Here is a 22,829-nt window from a genome sequence, read left to right as displayed (position 1 = left end):
TGTAAGCTCTTACTGCTTTGATCAACCCCTTATTAAACCAGAAATTATAATTTTATAGGAGTCAAACAAAAGCTTCAAGAATATTTGTATTCCACATTGATACACAACCTTAGGTGTACGTACCAGTGCACTTTAGAAGCCAGTAGGTTTCACCAGACCCCCACAGCCAAACTGAAGTTAGATGGAGTCGTGCTTTACTTAACCTCTCTCTAGTACGTACTCCACATGGCCCAGGTTCGTCCAATGAACTGACCTGAAATGCCTTCATTACATTCATAGTCTCTTTGCATTTTATGTGCATATTGTAATAAGGCAAACTGTTGACGTTGATATTAGCAGAATATTGGAGGGAAGACCAACTCCACAGCTGTAATCATTGTCGTCCAGTCGCTAAAAATGTTGTGTAGACAGAAGTCTGTATGTATACAGATAATCATTTTAGGGTTTTAATAGTCTTCAAGTCTCTTTCTATCTTAAAAAATAAATAATCCAAGGAGCAACCTTTTCCTGTTAGACGTCACATTTACATTGTTTAATGAAAGTGCGGCATTCATGTACACTGGGCAATCAGAAAATCATGATTGTCACTACAGTCTAGATTGGTTTCACTACCGGCTTTGACAGTGAGGTCATTTCAGGACGACTATGTGCACAGCAGAAGGGACGGACTTACATCCAAACACACCCGCTAAAGTGCGACGGGGCATATCAAAACTTACTCCTGAAGAGTGAACTGTCAACTTTCCGACACCCCAAAAATGTTTAAACTGTTATTGAATGATGAAGGCTTGTGATTGGTCGAACGACGGAGGGGGCGGGGCTAAATTTTCAGACTTCAAGCCGAAGCTGGACCGACACACGTTCGTCCTCCGGTGGGCGATGACCGGAAGTTCACGCAGGGTGAACATTTCTCGCAGGCTGTGTCAGTCCTGCCTTCACTGCAGAGAAAAAGCAGGGTGGACTTATTATCCCGGGTCATCTGTGGATTCTGTCTAAATTCAGATTAAATCAGACGGTCGAGAGTGGTGCTTGTCGAGGTAAGTATTATGCAAGTCTGTCTCTTTCCGACGTTACGGTGCAAAACTGCTCCTGGATATCATGTTGCCAGGTCTGCGCCTGAGGAGAAATGTAGCCGCAGTCAGTGCGTTACGCAGCATGCAGCAGCTCCAACAGGCTTCACAAGAGGAGATGTAAACAACCCACATCAAAGTAACTAGTGTCATTACATTTTGTTTATTTGTACTGCGGCTATGACGCTTCTGTTAAACCTGCATATCGACTGAAAAAATATAAAGTCACTGTCTCTCCGTCAAGTTACAGCAGTTCAAAGCATTTGTGATAAAGCTTTATTAACCCTCCTGTTATGTTCATTTGTCAGGAACAGCAATGGTGTTCCCGGGTCAATTTGACCCAGTGCATGTTTAATTATCCAAAAGATGTCTGAAACCAAAAAAATCCTAACAAGCACTGTGAATATTTCATTACTAACTCCATTACTAACTATTCTATCAATATTTAGTGCAATGGTGTTCCTTACCTCTAACAGGTAATGGTTCAATTAGGATAATTCACTCATTTTTCATAAAAAAAATGCATGTTCAAACTTTTTTTTAAATGTTTCACCACTTTATTGCTTTTGAAAGACCAACATATGAAACACAATCGTTTTACATAACATTGAAACATAACATTTAAATGTTGTTTTACATACATGCACTGTTTGTGAACCAGAAATGAACAAAATCGCAATACAATACAACAAACAAGCAATCGTAATATGAACATGTGTGTGTGTGTGTGTTTGTCTAGGCAAGGCAAGGCATCTTTATTTATATCGCGCATTTCATACCAAGGCAACTCAATGTGCTTTACATAAAGACAAAAAAGAACAGTATAAAACAGCATAAAAACAAAAGAAAACACAGAGTTAAAAGCAGGGGCAAAAAAGTAAAATAGAAGAAAATAGATAGAGTTTTAAGTTCTTAAAAAGAGCTCAGCTATAAGCACATGAAAAGAGAAATGTTGAGGTGTGTGTCTAGGTGTGTGTGTGTGTGTGTGTGTGTGTGTGCATCTACACAGCACACGAGTGACATGTCACCACACTGTGCTTTGTGCAAATGAATTTTGCACATTTCACACAGGTCATGCTTGTCTTGACATCGTCAGATGGCCTGCAGACCTCCCCAAAAACATGCCTCCCTTCCAGATTAGTCATTTCCAGAATGATTTTCTGTATTGAATCTGGCATGACCAGCTCAAAAGTTGACTTGATGTCAGTCACACGAGTCACTGCCATCCTAGTGGGCCCTGGCACTGTCTTGATTATGTTTTCTGCAGACAGTTTTGACTGACGCATATTTGGGCATGAAGACCACTGTATTTTACCATTTTGTGACATGAATGTCCTGCTTGGAGGAATAGGAATAGCAATTCCCTCATCTGGTTCAAAATCAGAATCATTAGAATCAGAATTTAGCTCAAGATGGTCTTCATCTTCAGACACATCCTCCTCCATTTCACTGTCATGATCAATGATGACTTCCAGAGCCTCCTGGACTGTCATCCTTTTGCTTCTGCTGCTCATTTTGTAAAGGTTTGCCTGACAGAGTGTAATGTTGGTAGGACTCCCATGCAGAGAATCTTTTATATGTTTTGCCCCTCCCCTGTTGAGTGTCCACTGAATGTGGGTGGAGTTTTCCCGCGAGAACATAAATGGTTCTCGGCAAATATCATAACACCTGCACCCGTGTGTGTGCGTGTGCTCTGTGTGCGTGTGCTCTGTGTGCTCTGTGTGTGTGTGTGCTCTGTGTGCTCTGTGTGCTCTGTGTGTGCGTGTGCGTGTGTGTGCGTGTGCTCTGTGTGCTCTGTGTGTGTGTGTGTGTGTGTGTGTGTGTGCGTGTGTGCGTGTGCTCTGTGTGTGTGTGTGTGTGTGTGTGTGTGTGTGTGTGTGTGTGAGAGAGAGAGAGAGTGATTGGGATGAAATATGTCTCATAGTTGCAAAGAAAAAAATAGTCTGACATTTCTGACACCCTTTTACCTCCAGTTTGACTGCCGGGTCAAATTGACCTGAACAGTATCTATGTGATATAAACATGCAGGGGGTGGTTGCAAATATGTGAGATGAACCATTTTCATATTATATGTTGATTACACTAATTAAGGCAAGCAGGGTTAAACAACAATTAACCTACAGAACTGTTGACTTATTGTTGTTCCCCTGCTAATATTCTGTGGTGTTTTTGTCAGGTCATATTATCTGGGGTGGTCCCTTGTTACAATAGCTGTGGCTGGCAAAGCCACAGTGAAACTCATGATCTCATTGTTCTCAGTAGCGAATGAAAAATAAGTAAATATTTAGGGGAAAGCAAAATTCAATGTCTAATTCTCACTAAAAGTAAAACTAGTTACTCTACGTCTGAAGGCCAAAGTGTGTATGTGGAGCAGCAAAATGGGAAGTACTGGTTAGTTGACAGTTTAAATCTTAGACAATATAGGTGATTTGTTGTTAACCAAAATGTTAACTTGACCTTATTCAGACACAGAATGGCTGCACTGCGTCGTCTGAGGCAGTTCCACCCCAGGGGCATTGCTATCTTTAATCTTCACACAAGCGGCTGTGCCTCTGCCAAACAGCATTACAAAATGCTGGTACTTGGAGGAGGAAGTGGGGGCATCTCAATGAGTTCACGAATGAAGAGGATGCTAGGAGCTGAGAACGTTGCTGTTGTGGAGCCCAGTGAGGCAAGGATCCACTAGGTTTTGACCATTGTTTGCAGTACCTCCTTTTATGTTCCCAGTGGTGACTGAGACCAAAATACAAGTCATACAAGACTTCTTTTTAGAAGTGTCTTTTCGTTTTTTTCAGATGCACTACTATCAGCCAATATGGACACTGGTTGGTGCTGGTGCAAAAACTGTAGCCTCATCAGGTCGCCCCACTGCAAGTGTTATGCCCTCAGGAGTCAAGTGGGTGAAATCTAAAGTTCAGGAAATAAACCCAGACACAAATACTGTTCACACAGTTGATGGGAAGGAAGTATGTTTGCTTTAGGAAACTGTTATCTGACAGTGTGTATATTGAAGTTATAATGATAATCTACTGTTTTAGGTAGTTTGCAGTTCACCTTTTCCTTTCTTTCACATCACAGATCTCCTATGAGTATTTGATTGTGGCTCTTGGACTACAACTCCATTATGAGAAGGTGAATTAATGCTTTGTTCTCTTGGCTCTGCCTCTATCTACTACACTTCTGCAGTTGTATATAATTTGACCTGCAGTTCCATCTCAGGAAACTTACAGTCTTCTGAAACGTAGATCAAAGGACTGCCTGAGGGGTTTGAACATCCAAAGATTGGGTCAAACTACTCAGTCGAAACTGTGGAGAAGACATGGAAAGCGCTACAGGACTTCAAAGAGGGCAACGCTGTGTTCACCTTCCCAAACACTCCTGTAAAATGTCCTGGAGCTCCACAGAAGATCATGTACCTATCCGATGCTTTTCTCAGAAAGGTACTTGGGGTGTAATGATAATGTTGTACATTCTGAAACTATCAAAAGTAGTTTTCCATATTTAATGAATATATATTTTGTGTTTACATCCAAGACAGGAAAAAGGGAAAAGGCCAATTTAATATACAACACATCGCTGCCTGTGCTGTTTTGGGTCAAGAAATATGCTGACACACTGTGGGACATTGTGAACTCCCGTGACCTACAAGTGAACCTGAGGCAGAACCTGATTGAAGTGCGGGCTGACAAGCAAGAAGCTGTGTTTGAGAACCTTGACAAACCAGGCGAAACCAAAGTGTTTGAGGTAAGTGTATTACTGTACCTCAGCAGTATCTTTTACATATAGTATAGCATTGACTGCTTGCCAACCTGTGCTTTGTAATTTCCTTCCTATTCAAATCCTGAAATAATGTTGGGGGTTTTTTGTCTGTAGTGGCTGTATGATTTGAACAACCTCATATATCTACACATTTTTGTTTCCCTTTGCATCTAAATATATTACAAATTAGGAAAAGTGAGATCCGAGTGAATAACGTCAACTTCCCTGTTTTTCTCCCTCAGTATGAAATGCTTCATGTCACACCACCGATGGGACCTAATTTGGTGATCAAAGGCAGTCCACTGGCCGACGAGGCTGGCTGGTTGGACGTCGACAAAGACAATCTCCAGCATAAGAGGTATCCAAATGTGTTTGGGATTGGAGACTGCACCAACCTGCCCACAGCCAAAACTGGAGCTGCGGTCGGTAAGTGATCATTGTGTCGCTCATTGCATCAACGCAATAGTGGAAAGCATGCTGTTGCAACATACTATTCATGCAGTTTTATCTACTGTTAACTGCTTGTTCTTCTTGTAAAATGCACTTTCTTTAGTAGGTGTGTTGCACAATAACCTACTTACACAAGAATATAAAATGATACGCCACACCCTATAAATCTAGTAATGTAGAGACACATCCCAGTAGTATTTGACAGGTTCCACCTTCACCTTAGTGTATCTTTGTTTTTTGAGTTTGATTGAACATTTTAAATGTTTTTCAAAAAAGTTTAACCCCAAAAAAGTTTAACTCTTTGGCTAATTTTCCCATCATTTACTTTGGAGTAAACGATTCGGAAGTTCCTGCCAACTTGGCACCAGTGATGATGACTAGGGGTTGTAAAGCAGTGCTTATCACTCCCTGCCCAACTGCAATCTGACTGCAGTAAAGCATTTAGCCTTATCGTGCTCATCACATTTACCTTCAGTGTGTGTGTGTGTGAACATGATGCTGACTAATAGTGATTGCTGTTTTCTGTTGATGCTTTTAACCACATTAGTGAGTGTACAGTGATAACTGAATTCCTGTCGGTCTCAACTATACTTTGAGCCTAAAGCTAACACAGTGGTTTATCATGTTAGTGTGTTTACATAATAACTGTATACACGTTAACATGTTGGTGTAAGCTAGTTAAGATGCTCATTAAGACAAACATTGTCTTGTTAGCAATGAGCAGAGGTACAGCATCAGACAGATCGTGTTTATCCAGCGGTGAATTTGGTTTTATCTTCCCCTGCTGTACTTCTAAGGTGAGCCTCCTAGAGCTGTGATTTCTTATGTGCATCAGTAAATTGGACAGATGCCCTTACCCTACCCTTACTTTTTTCAGGCTCCACCAGGGAACATCACACTTTACAGCATTTGCCCCACTAGTGATACGATATGAATAATTTTTGTTTTTGATTCTATTGTGGATTAACATTACAGCTCGATGCTACCATGTCTGCTGCCTTTACTATGTGTCCATTCCTTAAAAGTGACTGCAAACATTTATAGAAATAAAAACTTAGCATTTGTTTTCTTGTTTTGTAGCTGCACAGACTGCTATCTTGAACAGAACCATCAGCAAAGTACTGAAAAATGAGAAGCCAGATAAGAAGGTTAAGTGTCACATAAACATTGATTCATCTTTTGACTTATTACAATGTTATCATTTCACTGTTGGCAGTATCTCTGTCGCAAAAATGTACAAATACATAATCAGTGAAATGCTTGTTTACAGTATGATGGCTACACTTCATGTCCGTTGGTTACAAGCTACAACACAGTCGTGCTGGCAGAGTTTGACTACAATGGACAGCCACTGGAAACATTCCCCATCAACCAAGCCAAAGAAAGACGATTAATGTACCACATGAAAGCTGATGTAATGCCTCACCTCTACTGGCATGGGCTTCTAAGGTATGTACATAGTTCATTAACAACATGTTAATCGTTTGTAGTAATGAATTATTCTATGGCATTGACTACATTTCTCTTTATTTCTCTTACATCAGGGGCCTGTGGGGTGGACCAGGACCATACAGGAAACTCCTTCATCTTGGGATGAAATGAAAGTCCACGATCAGTTTGAATGTAAACAGTTGCATTTCCTGAACTTTTGAGGGAAAAAGCACGTGTAATTCATCAGTCATAATTCCTAAAAGGGTGATCACACGTGGGTAGTGCAGTAATATTTGTGGCTTGGACATCATAATTAAATTGCAGCAATTTGGATCAATTTATAGTTTATATTTGAATATCAAGATCAATTTAAAGCTGCATGAAGTGTTGCTTTTGATATTACATTGGAATAAAATGACTCCTTGTAGGGAGTTGCTTGTAGTGCAGTGAGCGCTGAGAGTTAATGCTTTTAGCTACCTTAGGTCATTTATTGGTTATTTTGGTGGCATACTGAATGTAAGCTCTTACTGCTTTGATCAACCCCTTATCAAACCAGAAATTATAATTTTATAGGAGCCAAACAAAGGTTTCAAGAATATTTGTATTCCACATTGATACACAACCTTAGGTGTACGTACCAGTGCACTTTAGAAGCCAGTAGGTTTCACCAGACCCCCACAGCCAAACTGAAGTTAGATGGAGTCGTGCTTTACTTAACCTCTCTCTAGTACGTACTCCACATGGCCCAGGTTCGTCCAATGAACTGACCTGAAATGCCTTCATTACATTCATAGTCTCTTTGCATTTTATGTGCATATTGTAATAAGGCAAACTGTTGACGTTGATATTAGCAGAATATTGGAGGGAAGACCAACTCCACAGCTGTAATCATTGTCGTCCAGTCGCTAAGAATGCTGTGTAGACAGAAGTCTTAATGTATACAGATAATCATTTTAGGGTTTTAATAGTCTTCAAGTCTCTTTCTATCTTAAAAAATAAATAATCAAATCTGTAATTGTTTTTAAAATGATTGTTTGTGCTACCAAACATTTTGAAGAGATGTGTTTGGGAAAGCTCGACATTTAACATGAAAACAAGCACATGTGCTTTTTCTTGCTTGTAAACATCAATGTCAAAAGTGTTTTTTTGAATATTATTTTTCTATCAGTGCTGAACAGAATTATAAACATCTCGGTGCTTACACAGTTAGTGCTTACTTCATAGAGCTAATGAAAAAAAGATTCATTATACTTTAATCATGAAAATGGCTGTGTAAACTACTATGATGATGGTACTGAAGTAAAAACTGAAACTTGAAAAATCATGAATATATACTCAGTATAGTTTCAACCTTGTTGGACTTTATGATATTTACATCCAATATTACAACAACAGTACTGACTGTTGACATATGGCTTTGTTTTGCTGTGATTTGTGTGTGATATTATTTACTGACTTGAGGTCCCAAGTTAATATTGTCACTTAAGGGTTTTAGGCCATTAACAATACGGTTCTTTTTTCAGCGTTTGTTCTGTCTTGGAGGTATCAAAAGTCATCAGTAAAACAAGGTTCAAATTAACTGATCAGTTCATGCAAACTGGCAGCAGTTTTTGCATGTTGCGTGCGGAAAAAAAAGTGGAGTGTTGCACTACTGATGACTTTGATTTTTGATTTAGAGGATTCAGCATGGTGCATACATGAGAGGTGATTCATTATAATAATAGTACCATCTAGGCAGCCAGTTCATTTCATTGTTTATGAAAGTCACCTTGCAGAGCTTAAAACCTATTTGATATTTTGTTTTATTTAATAATTGTTAGTCATGTTTTGTTGCAAGACAGTGCAGCTGATAGCTGTGCCCATGCTGCTGCGAAGCTATGACAGCAGAGAAATGAACTCAAACTTTTTACAGCATGAAGTGACAAAGTTCAGCTTGTTCATGTCACACTGTGTTTTTGCTTCTCGATTTTCCAACCATATAGTTTATAATCAGTGTTGCTCAGCTGACTCAAATCTCTTTCCGGTGCCTCTGACTGGAAACTGAGCTGACCTAAAGTTTATTGTGATGCAATGTAATTTAAAAGGTTGAAATGACGTATTTAAATTTTAAAAATAAATGAAAAATAAAAAGTACTCACATAAAGGTTGGCAGAAAGATTAAATGAAATGTAACAAGATATAACAAACCATGCACACAATTAAAAACTATTTCTGTGATTACAGGTGCACCAGTCTGCATCTCCCATAGTTTTTATGTACAGTGTGCCTTAGTCCAGCAGCATGCATACACACACACACACACACACACACACACACCATAGCCATTTTCCTGTTGACTCCGCTCTCCGCCACGTTGGTTCCCTTACGTGTGTGTCGCATTCTCCTGCGCACCACCAACGTGATGTTTGTGCTGAGGCGGGAAATGGCGTCCGCAGACATGGTTGTTCTGTGATTAGCCACCGAGCAACAGACACCGCTGGCAGCAACAACCACGGCCCGACCTTCATCGGTGGCCGCCACGGTCGCGGCCGAGGGCTGACAACGCTGCGGCAGGTTTTGAAGAGCTCCCCAGATCATCGGTAAGAAACAACGACAACATGTAAACAAAAAAAAAAAGGTTTGTCCCCTTCCAGATAGCTAGCGGCTAACGTTAGCCAGCGAAGGGGGCGTAGTCTAATGGCTGAAAATAGTTATGGGAGCGAACAAAATAGCCAGAGCGCTGCTAGCTGTGTTGCTTTATTTTACCGAGCAATTTTTGGATAGTTTGGGTGTTAGACACGTGTAATTTAACGGGGACACACATAAGCCATGCTATGGGAGTTGAAGTGAATAATGTCACAGCTTTGCTTTTGCTGCCATTGGCGTTTTTGTTAGCATGTAAGCAAACTGTAGCCACTTGTGCTAACTTTAGCCCCGGAACCACTGGCAGTATCTGGTTTGCGATACGAGTAATTCAAATTGACAGCAGATATAAGCGTCAGTTGTAGCCAGACAAACTCGTAGTTTTGTCCATATAAATGTGGGACGGCAGCGTCAGACCAGCTGCAGGTGTACGCTGGGTTTTTGATGCTAAATTGAAGCAGCTGGCTAATGCTAGCGCTAGCTGACGTCGTTAGCGTTAATGCAGCCTGTCCGATGTTATATAACGATAGTCAGCGAGTGAGTCAGTGAGGCTATCACATCCAAATTAACCACAGTTGGAAAATAAATTTGCAGCATTGTTGACCAAACATGGATACAGGAAGCATTTGTACTGAATAGCAGCTTAATTTGTACACATTGAAAGCTTCGCAATCCCATCCCCGATTGCCATTAATGTTTATCACGTAGGTTACACCGCCCACTCCACTGACTGTCTGACAGTCATTTAATTTCGATGATAACTTGTGCTGCAAAGTTTGTTATCATGCTGTTAAATGACTGTGACAACCAGAGGGTTAACATGAGTTGATGTTACCTGATTTTGTTGACCATCGTGTTCAAACTGTCTCACTTCACTAAGGTGACTGAATTTATTGAAGCACATTTGTAGCTATCACTGTAATCACATGTATGGAGCGATTGTTGTAATCAATTTCATTAATATTTGGTGCATTACACCAATTTTAAAAAATCCTAAATGGTGCCAGTACACAAAAGAATTAAGTCCACAAATGTACTTTGTAAACCACTGTTCATGGCCTTTAAAGTGGCTGACATCTAAAGTTTTTGTCAAGAGTGGCACAAACAGAAACTGAAAATTTGCAGACATCAGTAGACAAACACGATAGTTTAGTTTTAACATGACATTCTATCTATTAAACTATCTTTGTGTATTCTAGCTCAAGAGTAGAGCCCACAATACACACTCACTGACATGCTTTTCACTTGCACTGTATATGCTGTCTCACAAGTAACAAGAAACTGCAATGTTTGAGGTAATTAGAAACAAATTCCCCTTACAATGTTTGCCTACCAGAGATCAAGTCCATTTTTAAATTCTAAAATACCCTCAGTACATATCTTGGTCACAAATTTTAGTTACCAAATGAAAGGGATCACTATAAAAATGTTTATGGTAAAAAAAAAATATATTGTTATCGGCCAATGTGTTGTTATCAAAGTGTCATAAATGCATCTATATCTGTATTTTCTGAGTGTTTGTGTGAGCCCTTGAACAAAATTGTTTTGCACCAAAGATTGCGAAAGAAATTAAAGATTCAAATAATAGCCTTTATAAGAGTTTACCCAGCGAGTCCAACAAAGAGGCTCACATTTCAGCATAAGCACTGAGCACTTGGTTGAGCAATGCTTGGTGTCAAACAAGTAAAATGACAGTTTCTATCCAGCTGTGCAGTAGCTTTCAGTTTTGAACTCCTTGTACCTGTCTGTAACTAGTAAAATGTGGGAAAATAGTCATATTTATTAGCTTCACTTTTTTTCATAGTTTTCTAGTGAATTGGACTTGAACTTGCTGACAACTTACCTGTCCTTTGTCAAATTTCCCTTGATATCTAACAAAAACATATTTGTAAGTCGCTGGTAATACTGTACAAAAAACATACACTCAGTGGCCATTTTATTAGGTACACATGTACAATCTTGCAGTTCAAAACAACAACAACTCTGCTGTAAATTCTACCTCACAAAGTTTATAATGTTCAGTTTTGTTGACATTGTTGGAAATATGTAAATTCAATTATATATTTATCATTCTAGTCATAATGTTCAGAATTCTTGTATTGAATTCATGTCTCTTGATCATGCTGCTTTGCTCTATACAACATTAAGAAAATCAGGCCTTAAAGAAAATCAGGATTTACCCGATTTCGCCGCCCAGCTCTTAGTCCAGGCTATGGTTATCTCTTGCCTCGACTACTGCAGTGCTCTTCTGGCAGGTCTTCCTCTGTGCTCAGTGAAACCCTTACAGATGATCCAGAACACAGCAGCCTGCCGGATCTTCAATCAGCCCAAAAGGGCACATGTCACTCAGCTACTAATCGACCTACACTGGTTACCCAGCCTTATGCTCCTTCTCGGCCACTGCTTTCCTCCAGGGAATGTCATCTGGCATTGCCATCCCTGCACACAAGGTAGTTTCAGTCCAGACTATTCTCATCTGTGGTTCCCTGATGGTGGAATGAGCTACCAAGTTCTATCAGAGCAGGGACGTCCCTCTCTACTTCAAAGAATCACTTCAAAATTCATCTCCTCTGAGAGCACCTCCTTTCCTAAAACCTTAACTTGTCTAACTAGCACTTACTATGCACTTTTTGATGCACTTCCTAATGCAATCTCCCAGCACTTATTAAATAGATGTTGTACCTAATACTTAGACCAAGGTTTCCCACTGCACTGTAGCTTTACTTTTGTCCTTGATTTGTAAGTCGTTTTGGATAAAAGCGTCTGCCAAATGAGTAAATGTTATGTAATGGAATGAATTACATTAGATTGTACAGTTGTACCTAATAAAGTGGCCACCGACTTCATTTTCTCCATTAAATTTTATTGTATACAAGTAGCTTGTAATAATGCAAGGTACAGAACTGGTTCTGGCTGTGTATTGACTGTCACTGCTTTTTGTTATCAAAATGTGTCCATAGCGCAGAGCATCAAAACTGTCACAAATCATTGAATGTGTATATATATTGTGTGTGTGTATGTATGTATATGTATATGTATATGTATATAATATATATATATATATATATATTTTTTTATTTTTTTTATTTTTTTTTTTTATACAAAGTATTGTTTTCATTATTGAAACCAAATTTCTCTTGTTTTTTTTTTTTCCTAGTCAGATTCTTCTATGTGACGGTGGCGCATGATGAGGCTGAGAGTGCGTAAAGCTCCTCAGCAGCCAAACTTAGGCCGTCGAACCCACCCGTCCCAGGCCAAACGGAAATATTGTGAAGTGGAGCCATCCTCGGTGAGAGGTCGAGGCAAGATGCAGAAGAATGAAACAGGCCTGTTTTCCACGATAAAGAAATTCATCCGTGGAAATGCTGTCAAGGTGGGTGTAGATCAGCATTCACAGTCGCTCTTGTACAAGTTTGTTTGTGTTGCTGTAACTCGATAGAACACTGTAGGAACGCACACACATATGTTTTGTACAAAAAGAGCAATGCCTCAGCTGCATTTTGTGCTGAGGTGAACCCATGACTCACATAATAGTGAGTCGTGCTTATAGACCCTTAACAGAACGTCTCAACACAACCAACATTGTTCCCCTCTAGCCTTTTTTACCTCTGTATTAACTTCCTCTATATTCAGTCTGGCAGCTGTTGCACATGGTAATGATAGATGGCCAGCGAACTGTGAAACCACAGACTGTATGCTTATTTTATCAACAGCAAGCCGAACTTTTCCCCACTAAAGGAATTGCTCTCCTTTGTCTATAGCCCATTTCAGACATGCACGTCATTACTTATCGGCAATTTAAGTGCCCCATGTCTGAACAGGTCACTTTTACATAAACAGTCTTACCAGGTTGCACCTAGTAACATTTTCATGATGCTTTCAAATCAAAATACAAAATAATCCCTTCATTTAAACATTTTGAGCTTCCACTCCCATCACTGTTCAACAATTGGCCAGACAAAATCCAAAGTATCAAACATAGCAAACAGTGCTGCACAACTTCATTTGTGAACATACATTAGATTAGACTAAATGTAAATATCCAACAGTTGCAGCAAAGTCTGAAACATTATTTACTTATCAAAAATGATGTGGCTTTTATACAGTCCTAGTTTGTCTACTTTGGAATACTCTGAAACAAGTGCTCACATTACAACCATAAATGTATCTTCACAAAATGACCAAAACAAATTTTTAGATGTGGATTGAGACATAGCGGCACCATGATATAATTCCTGTTATGAAATTATGCCACCATAATAATTCGACTCACTTTACAATGCCATTAGGGCTGCAACTACCAATTACTGATGATTGAATACTGTTGATTGATTGATTAATCTGCAGTAGTTATTGATTGATGTAGTCCAAAAGAAATGTAGTAATGAAATTAGATAATGAAATTTGCCTTTCATGGGTCCCCAGAGCTCACAATGTCATCTGTAGATGTTGTTTTATCCAACCAACAGTCCAAAATGTTCAGTTTACAATGATTGAAAAGGATTAAATCCACACATTTGAGAAGCTGGAACCAGCAAATGTTCACCATTTTTAATCTTAAATGACTTACTGATTATCAAAATAGTTATTGATTATTTTTCTGGTGATCAACTAATCTAATTATCGACTCAATGTTTCACCTCTAAATGCTAATAAAACTATTTGTAATTATGAGTAGTGTAAGAGTAAAAATCCACTTAAAAGTTGACGTTGTGTGGAAGAGTTGTAGCCTTGACTTGTTCCTCTATCCTTTTTTTCCCTCCTTAGGTGGAGCAGGACATCCCCGCCAAGAGGAGTCGTATTGATTGTAATTCTGAAAGCGATCTAATTACTTCAACACCACAGACTAGAGGCCTTTCCAACAAATCAGTCTCCAGAGTTTGCCGGAAAAGTCCAAATAAAGGTACTTCAGTCCAAGTATTACAAGATGCACATTTATAAAAAAGACACCATATACAGAAAATTATACAGACATTTTGTTTTAGGGGCTGTTTGTAATGAGTTGTTGTCTTTCTTTAGACACAATGACCTGCAACAGTAAACCCATGAAACCAAATGGTAAACTAGATGCCCCTGTCGAGGCAGCAAGCAGCCCACCACGCACCACCCTGCTTGGAACCATCTTCTCTCCAGTCTTCAACTTTTTCTCACCAGCAACTAAAACAGGTAAAACAAAAGAATCCTTAGATATTTTTGTCTGAAAACATCTAACCTTTGGCAATGACCTTTAGAAAGTTCGCCAGAGACCAAACTGTACTGACCAGTCTTGTCTTTTCTATTCCCTCTTTGAAGCCACTCCTGGCTCAGACTCTCCTGGCCAAGCGGTGGAGGCAGAGGAAATCATGAAACAGCTGGACATTGAGCAAGCAGAGGAAATGCCAAGCAGCACTCTCACATCCACAGAGGGCATCACTCCATGTCACACTGACCCAATGTTGCCACCGAGGCTTCAGATTACCTCTGATACAAGCATAGAAGAAGGAGAGATTGTCACTGAAACCGACATGCCCCCATTAACAGGTACGGCTGCTCTCGCATTAAGCCTCGTTCTTGTAAATTGGGAAACTGTCTTGACATGAGCATAAACCAGGGAAGGTTATGCGACAGGTAATTTATGTGTCACTGCTGTGGACACCAACAAAAAATAAATAAATTTAAACAGCATCATTTGGGCACCATCATCACGATATGCTTTTAGTTAGTTAGTAAGTTAACTGACCATTTTATTTTCAGTGTCAGCAGGGTCAAACACTGACCGCAGACAGTTGTCATAACTTACACTCAGCTGCCAGTTTATTAGGAACAGTCAAGTCTCTATGACAATCAATATCTACTTTATAACAAATGATAGAGAGCTGAGGTAAAAGTGGAACTTCAGGGTTCCTTTCCTGTTTTACCTTTATCAAAAAAATTGTAGGTCCTGTGATTTGGATATTGCACATGCCATATTGCCCTATTGGGATTTCGATTATATTTCAATTAATTGTGCAGCCCTAATGAATATGGATGATCCAAATACCTGCATTGCTGTGCTGGTAAATGAAGGTGAAAATGAAGGTTCCAACTTTTAGTAGCACCTGCTGTGGTAGATGATTTGTCTGACAATATAGAAATTAAGACTGAGGGAAACCCTTCATGTTTTCAGAAAGAGCAGAAACAAAAGCTGAATGAGAGATTGCATTGAGATACAGAAGCTAGTGTGCCAGAGGCTAGCCCGGGCGTGTCCTTGTGACTTTGGCTCTTTTTTGTTCAAGAATGCAACATTTTAACAAATTTCCCATCTTTCTGTCCTCATCAGCTCCTGGTTGTATGCCAGACGGCGTATACCCACATGCGTTACCCTCAGCTCCTGCAGAAACCTCATACGATGAGGACTGGGAAGTTTTTGATCCGTAAGTAGAGCATCATTAATTTGCTGATAACAATCATAGCCATATATTGATGAAAAAAATAAAAATAAAAATGAGCCATTCAGTAGAAATAACAAGCTCTGAATAAAGACTTAGTTGATGTCCTTGATCTTAGGTTTAAAGTTTTAACTCTGTGACTCTGACAACAAACGCTGTGATCAGGAGTGTTGTCTGATTCCACTTGAAATCACATCCAAGGTGACATTGAGTGTCCGCGTACAGAATCTGGTGTCATGTGAAACTTTCAACCACTAGATGGCAGCAACAACTTTACTTTCAGCCTTTGATCACTCTGTGCCACCATGTTTATACCACTGCTGTACTTCATTGGACTCAAGATTTTTGTTCACTGCTCAGTTTATTGACTTATGTGAGAAGTTAATATTAATTCTTTAGATCTTTTCAGCCCCTGTAGCGCTGAAATTTAATGTCTCATTAAGTGACGAAAAGACACATAAATCAGTTGTTCTTGTTGACACTTGAGCCAGACAACCAACACCACCCCTGTTCTGAAAGTGTTCCTCTTTGTTGGGACAGTCCTTGAAAGTGTAGTTAAATGAGGAGTCTGTTTCTGTTTTCTCTTCCTCAAGGTACTTCTTCATCAAGCATGTGCCTCCGCTGACAGAAGAGCAGTTAACACGCAAACCAGCGTTACCTTTGAAAACGCGCAGCACACCAGAGTTTTCTCTTGTCTTAGATCTGGTAAGCAGTGGAGGGTTTGTTGTTGTTGTTGTTGTTGTTGTTCTCATATTAAAAGTAATTTGACCTCAGTGTGTTTATCATACTGATGTTCTTCTCTTTTTCTGCTGTCAGGATGAAACTCTGGTTCACTGTAGTTTGAATGAGCTAGAAGACGCAGCCCTGACATTCCCTGTGCTCTTTCAAGATGTAATATACCAGGTACTAACAGCTGAAGGTCACTCTCGAGTTGAAGGGTTTCCATTTTCTTGTTGCTCTGATTAAATTTCTTTGTGTGTTCTTTTTTTTTTAATCTGAAGGTGTATGTACGGTTGAGGCCCTTTTTCCGCGAATTTCTTGAGCGTATGTCTCAAATGTATGAGGTGAGATGTCTCTTCATTAACAAGACATTCCAGACAGTATTTGTTTAATTTGACTTTATCTATTACTCATTTACTATTGCTATCCTTTAAAATTTCAGATTATTCTGTTCACGGCTTCAAAGAAAGTTTACGCCGACAAGTTGCTCAACATCCTGGATCCGAAAAAACAGTTGGTCAGGTCAGTGAACACACAAGACTCTGGAGCAGCTTGGTTAACAAATGATTTTGATGTACACTCTGCCTGCTTTGTAATATGTGTGCAGGGCTTAAAAAGAAATGTCTTATTTATTTCAGTTTCCTTAAAAAAAAAAAAAAAAAAAAAAAGGCAAGACTGTTAAGATTATTTAAGGGGTCATAAGATATTTATTACATTTCTATCGTGCCATAGATAGAAATGTTACTTATAAAGTTTTTATGTGATTTTAGCAAAAACTGTCTGGAAAATCTGCAGTATTGTCATTCAGTATTCATTAAATATGCTTTTTTGTGATTGATTTATCCTTCTCTCCATCATCCCATCATTATCTGCTGCTTTTCCAGGTATAGACTGAATTAAATGATTAATTAATGATAATATTTTAAATTATAGTTATATACTGCTGGGAGGTATTACAAAAATGTATAAATATAAATATCCACAGATTAATCCACTTGTTAAATAAGTCTGTTGTCCACACTGGTTTCATTATCTTTCATACGTGGGTCTGTATGGCCGTGAAACGGGTATCAAATTGCTCTCTGTGTGTTCCGAGTTAGCTGTGGTGATAAGGATGAAATTTAAAGGTCAGTATAGATTTAACAGGATGTGCAGCTACGTTAAAGCAGAGGAAATTGTTTTTGATCTATGATTCAACCATGAAAGTCGACTAGATAGATTCTGCACTCAGCCTTGGCAGGTAGAGGATAAATATATGAAGCTTGTCAGATCGACAGATGAGAAGGATGTAGCTTTCCTGTTTTCTTTTCCAACCCTTAAAAAGCATCACAGATAAATGGTGAGTGTCTCCGCACCAAAAATACCTGACACCAAAAACTACTCCCTCGTGGGTGTGCTCTGTAATGGATCCAAGCTGGTTAAAAACAGTTAAAGCAGCGGTTAAACAAGCATCAACATGCAGTATGTATCGATGTTTCTGTTAATCCTTCATACACACCTCTGCTTTCTGATCTGGTCCTCTGCACTTCTGACATGTATGTTGTTGCGACTTTTAGCTACAAATATATAATGTAAAATAGTTTGGGTGGATGCAGAGTTAGCTTCCTCCTCCTGCTGTGAAAAGAACAAATGAAGGGACAAACCTATTCTGCATTTACTCAAGTTTACTGTTCACTTGACTTATGAATGCTGTCTTGTGCTTGACTGTTTTCACTAAGTATTGTTTGTTTATTGAATATGTCACATTGAAATCCCACAGCCCACTAGGGGTACCAAAGGAACCAAAGAGGTTGTATTTTTGGTTCCTTTGTTATTGTTAGTTAGAGGTATATCTTAGTAACTTAAAAATGTATTATTATTATTATTATTATTGCATGTTTTAACTGAGGAATATTCTCTTGTCTTGTATTTTTCAGACATAGGCTATTTCGTGAGCACTGTGTGTGTGTTCAAGGAAATTACATTAAAGACCTAAACATTCTCGGACGGGATCTTTCCAAGACAATAATAATCGACAACTCACCCCAAGCCTTTGCTTATCAGGTAAACACCGCCAAGGAAACCAGGTTCGAAAGTGTTTTTTATAAACCAATGTTTCTTTGTCACAGTGATATTGTCTTTTTCAGCTTTCCAATGGAATCCCTATAGAGAGCTGGTTCGTGGATAGAAATGACAATGAGCTTCTAAAGCTTGTTCCTTTCCTCGAGAAGCTCGTGGAGCTGGTATGTATCTTAAACATTTTGGGTTTTGTCTAGTTAGATTAGCAGCGACAGCCTGTGGTGTGTTATGAATATTGCACCTACTATAATATTACACAGATAGTCCAGCTGATACAAGACAAAAACATTATCAGTGTTAAGCAGCTGTACTCGGTTATAAAAATATTAATATGGATAAAGTCACACAGTGAAATCATGAAGTAAGTCAACTAATGCTTCAGATTGTTTTATTTTTAACTTTTTAAGGTTCACTATTTCCTAACTGCGTGCTTTAATTTTCATATGTAGCCCTGCTGATGAATGCTGCTATAAGACATTGAGCCACGCATAAGACTGTTTTCATATTCTTAAACAAATCTCAGATTTTTCTGTGGATTCACCAGATTCTCTTAACTGAACAAACCTGTTGTAAATTGATGACTGTAAATGATCATGATTTGATCATTAGCATAATCAAGACTATAAGGCTGCCTGTTCTGCTTCACTTGTGGGAAAGTTTCATTCACAAAAATGTTATACAGGAGTGAAAATAAGACGTTCACACTGCAGCGCTGACATAGCTCAATTTGTGTTGATGCTTTCCAGCAGCGTTTGAGGATGTTTTTATAAAACCACAGTTCGTGCCTCAGATATGCCTATGTTACGTTTTTAGAGCTGGAAAGAGCAGGGTTGTGTTCATATTTGTCTTTACATCGAGTGACATACAGGGAGATGTATTATATTTGTTCTTTCACTTTCTTCATGTTATTGCTCTTGCTTGTTATGTTCATAGTGTCTTGTAAGCCCACGCAGACTGGGCGCCGTTTCGTGTATGATGCTTTGAAATAAAATGACCTACTTACCTCTCTATCACAGAATGAAGATGTCAGACCACACATCCGAGAACGGTTTCGTTTGCACGACCTCCTTCCTCCAGACTGAGGACCTCTCGTTCGTCTCTCAGTTCAAGATGGTATCAACGATGGGGAAAAAACTGACTCCTAGAAGGATCTTTTTGGTGGATTTTTGTTTGCAAACAAAACATTGCCATTATTATCATCATTATTATTTTTTTAAATCATGCAAAAAATTGAAAGCTATGTTTGAGTCAAAAAGCCCTGGATGTTTTTATACATACGCACTTGAACCCGCCTCAGAATAAACGGACCTGCTCACTGCAGCAGATTCTTTACTTTTTTGCTCGCTTCTTTTTAGTGCGACCATGAAAACGGCCTCCTGGAAGGTATTTTGTCTCTTAGGAACCATTTTGGATTGACAAAACTGAATGTCATGCAGTGTTGGATTATATGGACCTTGTTGGCTTCAGTCTGACCTTGAACGGCCAGTAAAACCTGTATAATATTCACTCTATTTACTTGTAAATATATGTACATATTTTTTTTCTTCAAGGTTTTTAAGTCATTTTATTTTCACTTCAGATTTTAGTATGTATTCTTTGATTCGGTTTCTTTTATAAACCAACAAAATGTTAGTGTGTTTTGTTTGAAGTTGTTGATAACTGCTGCTTTTCTGTTGTATGCCTGCATTATTCCTGTGATGCTTTACTCCATTACATGCAGTTGTCTGTAATAAGGTGCAGTTTTAAAAATGTATCTTTGGGAGGAAAATGTTTCTGAAATAATATTTTAAAGCTATGTAACGTAAGCTAGAATAGGGTCTCAACTGAATACAAAGCCATAATGGCGGAACAATAATTTTGGAGATTTGTATTTGAAAGTCCATTTCTGATTTCGATACCTTGATCGTCCTCTTTGATGACGGGTGATGGGGAGGTGGGGTGAGTGGGAGGGGGGGTTCAGGCATCTTGCACTTTGACATCCAGCCCTTTGTAAGTTGATGTAAAATCTTGTCACTTTTCTACACAGGTGTGTATCACCTCAATTTGTTATGTGGGGAGGAAAAAAAATGAAATTGTAGCACCAGCAAATTGCCAACATGTTTGCTTTCAAATCTTGTTTTCCAAGATGTCTTGTATGTGGGATCTTTATGATGTAGGAGTCACAAGTTTTATTGACTATTGAATGATCACTCCTGTTGTATTCAGTGTTACTCAATGGTTTCCTTGAAAATAAATACATTTTTATACGACTCAGAGCTTCCTGCTAATACTTACAATACATAACCCTGAGTATATATTTATGAACACCGGTTATTTTAAAATTTTTAGTAATTAAAGTACATGGTCATTTTGACTACTAGTAGTAGTAGTTTGTAGTAGTTACTCTAGTATAACAAAGCTATATACACTCATGTATACAAGAGAATTGAGCTTCATCAGCAGACTGAATTTGCCCAGTTGCTATGGAACTGTAGATATTTAAACGTTCATTGCTGGTGAGCACCATGTGATTTGGTTGATATCTTCAAAACAAAGTGGACCTTAAGTCAAATTGCTTTGTCAACATACAGGTGAAACATCTTTGAGGATTTAACAGATCTACTGAAGTAATGAAGCAGATGATTCAGTGTCTTTTAGTCTTGAAAAATCTTAAAAAGCCCTGAATTAGTTTGGCTTAGTAAAAGGCCTTGGACATTATTAACAAGAATAATTTCTCATGACTGGTGGGAAACATTACACACCAACAAAATAAAAGTGGAACTGTCGCAACAGCAAATGTGCTGAATGAGTTTGAGTAAGCGCAGACTTCAGCAAACACCGCTGGTTTCATCATCTTATTTTTAATTGGTTAATCCATCCATCTATTTTATGATGCTTATCTGGGTCCTGGACACATTCACTAAATTAATTTCATCATTAGGCAGTATTGTTATATACTGTTGGGAAGTTCTGAAAAAATGTGATGTAATAATAAATAACTTGAGGCTGCATCATGTGTACTGCTTTTCAGTCATACTTAATACATTTTTGCTGTTATGACAGTGAAAAAAGTATTGAATTAGATTCTCTGTGGTGTTACAATCTCTTAGATTTAACTTGGTGAACCCTGCAGAGCCCTGAGATGGAGTTATATATATATTTTTCAATATATTATCATAGAGAGCAGAAGTCCTTTGCCACTCTGACACTGTTTCACCACCCTGCTTTCCACAGTGTATCAGTTTCTGTAGCTGACTTTTCTCTACTTGTCTCTAAAGGTCTGAAAAGCTGAGGTGAATAGTATCTGCTGCTGGTTAAAAACAAAATTCTTAATTTTAACTTTTTGTATCACTGAACATCTACAGCTACACTGAGTCTTTTGATGAAGGCGCCATCAAAACCTTCAAGATGATGTAAAATAAAAGGGCTAAACAGATCATAGAATCCCGTATCTGAATATTTTTCTTTCTTAAGTCAACATATTCAATTGGAGATGAGTATCAATTTAGCAAACATTTAATTTATTAATAAATAAATAAATATAGATTATACAGGTCTCCTCAGTTAAAACATGAAGTATGGTGTAAGAAAAGGTTAGGCAATGTGGTGGTTCCTCTACAGTGTCTGTGGTATTACTGCGTCACTCTCCTGTGTTGGTAACAGCTGCTGTTTGAACAATTTTACAATAACATGCTGAGCCGTGTAGAAGCTGTTTCAAAAAATCCATCGACGGTTTCTACTGGAAATCATGCCAAATCAAATCAATCAATGTGTCTGTAACGGTCATCTGTTGAGCCACCACAAATGAATTTAAAGGTCAGTCCAATTGAACTGTTTTTGAATTTGACTTTCATCGCATTGCAGATCGCACAGTTCTGCAATCTCAGATATAGACTTTGAAGAGGATAACGTACGTATGAAAATAACTACTATTTACTTTCACCAAAGGGGCAACAAATCCCATCACATAGAGCAGTGGTTCTCAAACTTTTTCATGTCAAGGACCCCTGAGCTGACATATATTGGACCACGGACTGGCATCTGATAAGCTCTTTGCTTTTAGATGTTTTATTACAGAAAGTGAGGTCCAGGGACCCCCAAGAACCCCCTCAAGGACCCCCTCAAGGACCCCTGGGGGTCTCTGGACCTCAGTTTGAGAACCACTGACAGAGTACACCATTTGTCAGTGAATATTCAAACTGTGTTAACCTGCTGTTACTTAGTGATACTAAGTACTTGTCCTACTAGATCTTAGTGCCGCATTTGACACCATTGATCATAAGATTTTATTACAGAGACTAGAACATATGGTCGGCATCAAAGGAACCACACT

General features: G+C 38.7%; 2 protein-coding genes across 3 annotated transcripts; both read left to right on the top strand.

The window, feature by feature from the left end:
- Positions 1-101: 101 nt before the first annotated feature.
- Positions 102-8,124, top strand: LOC139631681 (sulfide:quinone oxidoreductase, mitochondrial-like). Its single transcript, XM_071496099.1, has 10 exons — positions 102-1,037; positions 3,537-3,741; positions 3,866-4,036; positions 4,149-4,202; positions 4,316-4,510; positions 4,605-4,814; positions 5,072-5,255; positions 6,360-6,427; positions 6,550-6,728; positions 6,824-8,124. Exons 2-10 carry the CDS (start codon positions 3,544-3,546, stop codon positions 6,879-6,881), a joined length of 1,317 nt encoding a protein of 438 aa, XP_071352200.1. The 5' UTR covers positions 102-1,037; positions 3,537-3,543; the 3' UTR covers positions 6,882-8,124.
- An 885-nt stretch (positions 8,125-9,009) lies between these two features.
- Positions 9,010-20,766, top strand: ctdspl2a (CTD (carboxy-terminal domain, RNA polymerase II, polypeptide A) small phosphatase like 2a). Of its 2 annotated transcripts, none has more exons than XM_071496050.1 (13): positions 9,010-9,289; positions 12,490-12,705; positions 14,100-14,235; positions 14,352-14,498; positions 14,625-14,852; positions 15,631-15,724; positions 16,333-16,444; positions 16,556-16,642; positions 16,741-16,803; positions 16,902-16,981; positions 18,376-18,502; positions 18,586-18,681; positions 19,534-20,766. In XM_071496050.1, exons 2-13 carry the CDS (start codon positions 12,517-12,519, stop codon positions 19,597-19,599), a joined length of 1,425 nt encoding a protein of 474 aa, XP_071352151.1. In that variant the 5' UTR covers positions 9,010-9,289; positions 12,490-12,516; the 3' UTR covers positions 19,600-20,766. The 2 variants fall into 2 exon arrangements, with proteins under 2 accessions (XP_071352151.1, XP_071352141.1); XM_071496040.1 differs by having other exon boundaries at positions 9,013-9,289; positions 12,494-12,705.
- Positions 20,767-22,829: the final 2,063 nt, after the last annotated feature.

Source organism: Trachinotus anak, unplaced genomic scaffold (assembly GCF_046630095.1).
Source record: "Trachinotus anak isolate AG129_WGS33_773 ecotype Australia unplaced genomic scaffold, CSIRO_AGI_Tana_v1 ptg000002l, whole genome shotgun sequence".
Lineage (NCBI taxonomy): Eukaryota > Metazoa > Chordata > Actinopteri > Carangiformes > Carangidae > Trachinotus > Trachinotus anak.
Note: the sequence above shows the minus strand (reverse complement) of the source record. Positions and strands in the feature narration are given on the sequence as shown.